Source organism: Delphinus delphis, chromosome 13 (assembly GCF_949987515.2).
Source record: "Delphinus delphis chromosome 13, mDelDel1.2, whole genome shotgun sequence".
Taxonomy (NCBI): domain Eukaryota; kingdom Metazoa; phylum Chordata; class Mammalia; order Artiodactyla; family Delphinidae; genus Delphinus; species Delphinus delphis.
The window spans coordinates 3,362,292-3,368,291 of NC_082695.1; the positions used below are offsets into that span (position 1 = coordinate 3,362,292).

General features: G+C 47.3%; 1 protein-coding gene across 2 annotated transcripts in view; it reads left to right on the forward strand.

Annotated features, from left to right (window-relative positions):
- SLC15A4 (solute carrier family 15 member 4) overlaps positions 1-4,410 on the forward strand; it is a 71,381-nt gene extending 66,971 nt beyond the window's left edge. The window contains exon 8 of one of the 2 annotated variants that reach the window (XM_060027871.1): positions 4,097-4,410. In XM_060027871.1, the coding sequence (XP_059883854.1) occupies positions 4,097-4,119 (23 nt within the window). In that variant the 3' untranslated portion in view covers positions 4,120-4,410. Of the gene's footprint in view, positions 1-1,563; positions 1,942-4,096 lie in introns of those variants that run through there. The other variant, XM_060027872.1, reaches the window with a different exon arrangement.
- The last annotated feature ends 1,590 nt before the right edge of the window (positions 4,411-6,000 follow it).

A 6,000-nucleotide genomic window follows, 5' to 3' on the forward strand; every position in this document is an offset into this window, starting at 1 on the left:
CGCAGAGCCATCCACCCCAGACCCCGTGTATTTATGTCATATCCAAGATCTCGTTATCTTTTTCTAGCACCTTTGGCTAGCAGAGTGGTGGGGATGAAGAGAAGGAGAGTGACAAGAGGGATTTGCCACTTTCTTAAAGACAAGATATCGAAACCACGCACATGTTAGCTAAGGCAAGAAGAAATGACAAAATATATGTTCACTCCTGTTCAGCAACTTCTGAATCCTCTCTCCAGACACACAAGCATTTTCTTAATGCCTGTGTGTGGAGTGTACAGGGCCAGCAGTGAATGAGATGCAGTTGTTCAAAATTGTGTCCGTTCTCCAGGTGCTGGTCGAGCAGAGGAAGCAAACACATAAGGAGTCATTTATGACCAGTGCTGGGTTCACAGGTCAGCAAGGTCGTGGCCCCTGTAGGGCACTGATGCTCTGAGCGCTAGGTTGTTTGCTAAAGCTGGGCCGTCTTCATCTTGTCTTTTCCCAGCCCTGCATCTATTACTTCTTCTTCTGTTAACAAAACCGTATAATCTGGGGGTGCGGGGGACTGAGTCCACATTTAGTCTATGAGTTTTCCTTGGCTCTGGAGGTAGGCATTTGACCCAGGCAACTAGAGCATTGAACAGTCTTGGACACATTGATGGCTTGATACATACATACATAATACAATGGTCTAAAGGGATTCAGTTCCAAGTATTCTGTCTGAATGGTTAGCAGAAAGAATGGTTCTTTTCACTGGAGGTACTGAGAGGTTGAAACATCAAGTCTGGCTCTCCTGGTGGCCATCATTCTGCCTGCCTGGGCATGGAGTTACCACAGAGAAAGGCAGAACTGAGAGCCCGAGAGAGTGATGACAATTGGAGTCCCTGGATTCAGCTATACCTGACTTTTAATTTTTCTAGCCATACCCCTCCTTTTCTCTCTTAAACCATTTTGTGTTGGATTTCCTATTGCTCGAAACCAAAAGAGTCTTTCCTGCCACAGAAATCAGGCCATACTTCCCATTCTTTGTTCCCCTCCTTGTCTCCTTTCTTTTTTTTATCTTGTTTGACCCTCAAATTTTGAAATTCTGTTGTTCTTAGGTGTGTTCTCTTCCACTCAATTTTCCAGCTCTCTGCTAGTAGCATCGTCAAGTTTCTTTCAGATTATAATGAATGAATCAGGCACTGGTGTCATTAAACACCATCCAAATGAAGACATACCTGGACTTGACCTTGGGCAGAGCTGTCCCGGGTCCAAAGCCACATTTGTTCATTTTTCAAGCTCATAGATCTCCTCTGAGAGCTGGTTTCCCACACACAGGGGTATGGACTGAAGGCTCTGTACGATCTGGGAATTCATTTTATTTTTGCCAGTTCACCAAAAGTTTAATATTTACACTCAAGTTTGTGCTTCCAAGGGAGAGTCATTATTTCCTCTCTCGGTTTCTATGATGCTTACAGAAACCATCCTGAAGCCGGCACTGGGGACTGAACAGATTCCAGGTATGATCCCTGACATATGTGCAGGAAATATTTCTGCTGGGAAAGCCCCCCTCATTTTATAATCTGTCCTCCCTTCTCCCAGAAGGAAACCTTGAATAAAGCCCACGGAAGCCAGGGCCTTACTCCAGAGGCCAACTGGACAATACCCAGAAGCAGAGGAAAAAGAACTCTGACCGTCTGTTTTGGGGCCATGTCTCTGAACATGTGGCTGAACTTGTTCCTGAAAAAAGGCACAGTTACACTTTGAACTGGAAACACAGGGAACACTGTGCCCTTTTACATGGACAGCAATTATGCAGGGAGCAGCCTCCGAATACTTAGAACACATTAAAATTTTTCATCAAATAAACATTTGGACATCATGGGTAACAAGGACCTGAATACAGCCCAGGGGGCCTGAAAAAGGGTTTCCATGGCAACCCCACTTGGCTAAGAACGCAAACCGCAGAGAGGTCAGCTCTTTCCAACGAGACCCACCTCCTTGACTGAAATCCTGCTTTTGTGCCCTGCTCCTGAATGAGCATCCCTGGTTCGTATTTTCAAAAATGACTTCAGCACTATCACTTGTAACTCCCCAGAGATGGGTATGTTGGGCTGACTCTCTGTTTAAGAGGACGGAAAAGGCGGCTTGAGAGAATCCACACGCCACTCACCCTCCCTAAGTATCAGAAGGTTGAGAATGTGGCTGCCCAAGGCCAGGGGGTCCCCAACTCAACTCCCGTGTTGGTTGGATGCTATTGGCCTGACCCCAACATTTGTAGGGCCCCAAAGCAACGTTCACGGTGGTCCACATACCATGTATAAATGTTTCAAAGTTACCGATCAGGCTAATTATTAAATGAAATGTGTGCCGTCCCCCAGCTCTGACGCTTCAAAACAACCCAGAGAGCCAGGCTTGATTGAACAGCCTTAGATTCTTCGTAGTCACGTGCAGAAAATGTCTGATCAGGGAAATTCAGCCCCCGACACCTGGCCCACGGTCCTCCCCCACCTCTTCCTTCCCACATCCCTCTCCCAAACTTACAGAGACTTACCCGCACACACATGGCCACCTGTCCTGCAGAAGCAACCTTTCCTTAGACCCTCTGCAGACAGCGGCCCCCAGGCTCAGGGCTGGGCACACAGGCTTTCTGGTCTTCCCTTCAGAGGTTGGCCTCAAGTAGAGGCCCTGGCTGGCCTGGAAGTGGGCCTGGGGCCATTGTGCAAGGGATCCTGTGGTCCATATACCTGGAATATGGTCCAGAGGGGAGCCCCAAGCTCCCAGTGGGCATGTCCCATTGGCATTAATTTCCTCAGGCTGCCAAACAAAATACCAAAGGCTGGCTGGGTTAAACCACAAAAATTAATTTCTTGGGAATTCCCTGGTGGTCCAGTGGTTAGGACGCTGCTTTGATGGGAAAAGCAGCAGTTTCCCAGAGAGGGTATAGTTCTCTTCACAAGGGAGAAGAAGAAAACCGTCGTTTCTGATAGAAAAGCTCTTTTTGATTGACCAGAATATCCGGAGTTGATAGTTTGGGCCAAGGGTGCACTGAACTGAGGTTGATTTTTCCACGCTTCCACTGCAGGGGGCACGGGTTCAATCCCTGGTTGGAGAACTAAGATCCCACATGCCACGTCGTGCGGCCAAAAAAAAAAAGTTAATCTCTTCACAGTTCTGGAGGCTGCAAGTCCAAGATCAAGGTCTTGACAGGTTTGGTTTCCTCTGAGGCTTCTCTCCTTGCTTTGCAGACAGCCTCCTTCTTGCCCGGTCTTCATGTCGTCGTTCCTCTGTGTGTGCCCACCCCTGGTGTCTCTTTGACCAGATTGTCTCTCCTTATAAGGACACCAGTCACGTTGGAGTAGGGCCCAACCTAAGAGCCTCATTTAACTCAATCTTCTCTTTAAAGGTCCTATCTTTGAATACAAACACATTCCGAGAGATTGGGGGTTAGGGCTTCAACATATGAATCTGGGGGAGGATACAATTCATCCCATAATAGCCTCCTTCCCTGGGAGGGATCCAGGTCTGTAATAATACACAGGCAGAGGAAAGCCAGACAGGGGACCTGTGCAGTGTGGGGCCTACCTTGCCTAGGTGTGAGGGTACTGCTGGGCTTTCTGTTTGCTCACTGCTAAAGCTAATGGTCTGGTCCCCTGGTTTTGGAGACCTCTTCTCACAGCTGGGTCATTTAAATGGCCTTCTCAGATCTCCTTGACCTAGAACATGATCGTATCTGCCTGTCGCACTCATTCAGTGATGAGCATGGCTGGGAGGCAGTGGCCAAAATTCATGGGCTATCAGTCCAGCCGAAGGTGGTCAGCTCATAGAAGACCACCACATCTCTTGCCGGATTAATCGTTTGCAGAGCTAAAGAAAGGGGGAAAACATCAGCCTGCGCTACTGATGGAAAAATCAGCGGTTTCCCCAAGAGGGTATAGGTCTCTTCACAAGGGAGAAGCAGAAAACCGTCCTTTCTGATGGAAAAGGTCTTTCTGATGGATCAAAAGACCCCGAGTTGACAATTTGGGCCAAGGGTGCACTGAACTGAGGTTGATTTTTCTGCTCTTGAGGGAGAGCCGAGTTTGATCATTTGCGAAAACTGAAACATTAGCAAACAGTGCATTCCCCTTTGCAGGCTCCCAGCAAAGTGGAAACTAGTACAGCAGACACGCGCTCCACTTGTCAACCTGAGCCAGCCGGGCACCGGCGTCTGACAAGTCCCGCGGGAGGTACCTCTCCTTCAATCTTTCTTCCCAGGAACAAGGACGAAATGGTAGAATTTGCTGAACACGGATCCTCAAAGAAAATTCCCAGCCCATAGACATGCCTGTATTCCCGGGACCCACCTTCGCATCTTCTGATCTAGTCTCAACACAATAAAGAAAAAAGAACAAACAAGTGATTCGTAGTTGTTGAAATTAGGAATTTTACTAACAACATTGTAACCGAAAGTGGGGTCCTACTCGCTGCTCAAAAGCCAATAAAGAGGCCAGGTTGGTGGAAAGGAAAGTTTGCTTTATTTTGGATGGGGGGCAGGGAGAAGGGCGGATGCCTGTCCAAAGGCAGACCCACCCCAGCCCAATAGGTGGGCAAACGCTTTTATAGACGGAGGGAGGGGGCTACATGCAGAACCAGCACAGGCAGCTCCGACAGGCATCTTGAAACTGGTCATCAGTGGTCTGACCAGTGTCATCTTGATTGTTTTAGGTACAGTTAATCTTCAGTTCCAGGGTCAGTTTGTCTCCATTTCTTTGAGACCAGTTCTCAGAATTGTGGCAGCTTATGTCATGGCTACAGTCTGGTCATCACGCAGTTAACATCTTCCACCTGATGGGGGTTTCAGTATCTGCAAAACAGCTCCTAGGACATGGCTCAGAATATTATCTCTAGCCCTTGAGGAGGAACTAAAGGTCCTTGACTATGCTTAGTGACTAAACTATTATAATTTAGTCTTGTTGGACTGTTTTCCTTTGTTTCTACAGTTTCTCACTTCTCTGATTCAACTTATCCTTTGGCTAAAGTTTTTCCACAGACAAAAGGCAGGCTGAGGACATGGGGGTAGGGGCATGGATCATAGGGTCCTGCTCCGTTTTAACATCGCTCTCCACTGCGTCACTTAGAAGAACTGGGTGCTGCGCTAAGTGTTTTGCCTGCGCAAGATGAGAAAAATCTTCTCAGTGACATTGAAGTCAGGCATCCTCCCATTTTACAGCTGAGCAAACTGAGGATAAAAGTCATTGAGGAATTTGCTAACGGCCACTCAGCTAGTAGGTGCCCTGAGTCAGTCAGCTTTTCTTCTTTTTTTAAAGTGTACAATTCAGTGGTTTTCACTGTATCCACAGAGTTGGGCAACCGTCACCACAATCAATTTTAGAACATTTTCGTCACTCCCCCCCAAAGAAACCCCATACCCTTTGGCTTTCTTGTCCCCATTTTCCTCAGCCCCAAGCAACAACTACTTAATTTCTGTCTCTATGGTTTTGCTTATTCTTGACTTCCTATAAATGGAATCATACAATGTAAGTCCTTTTGAGTCTGCCTTCTTTCAATTGACATCATAGTTTCAAGGTTCATCCATGTCGTAGCATGTATCAGAATCGGATTTCTTTTCATGGCTGTTTAATATTCCATTGTGTGGACATTTTGTTCATCTATTGATCTGTTGATGGACATTTGGGTTGCTTTCATCTTTTAGCTATTGTAAATAGCGATGATATGAACATTCATATACAAGTTTTTGTGTGAATACCTGTTTTCCTTTTTTTTTTTCTTTTTTTTCGCTGCGTTGGGTCTCCACTGCTGCACGCGGGCTTTCTCTACCTGCAGCGAGCGGGGCTACTCTTCGTTGCAGTGCGTGGGCTTCTCATTGCGGTGGCTTCTCTTGTTGCAGACCATGGGCTCTAGGTGCGCGGGCTTCAGTAGTTGTGGCACGTGGGCTCAGTAGTTGTGGCACGTGGGCTCAGTAGTTGTGGCATGCAGGCTCTAGAGCGCAGGCTCAGTAGTTGTGGCGCATGGGCTTAGCTGCTCTGCGGCATGTGG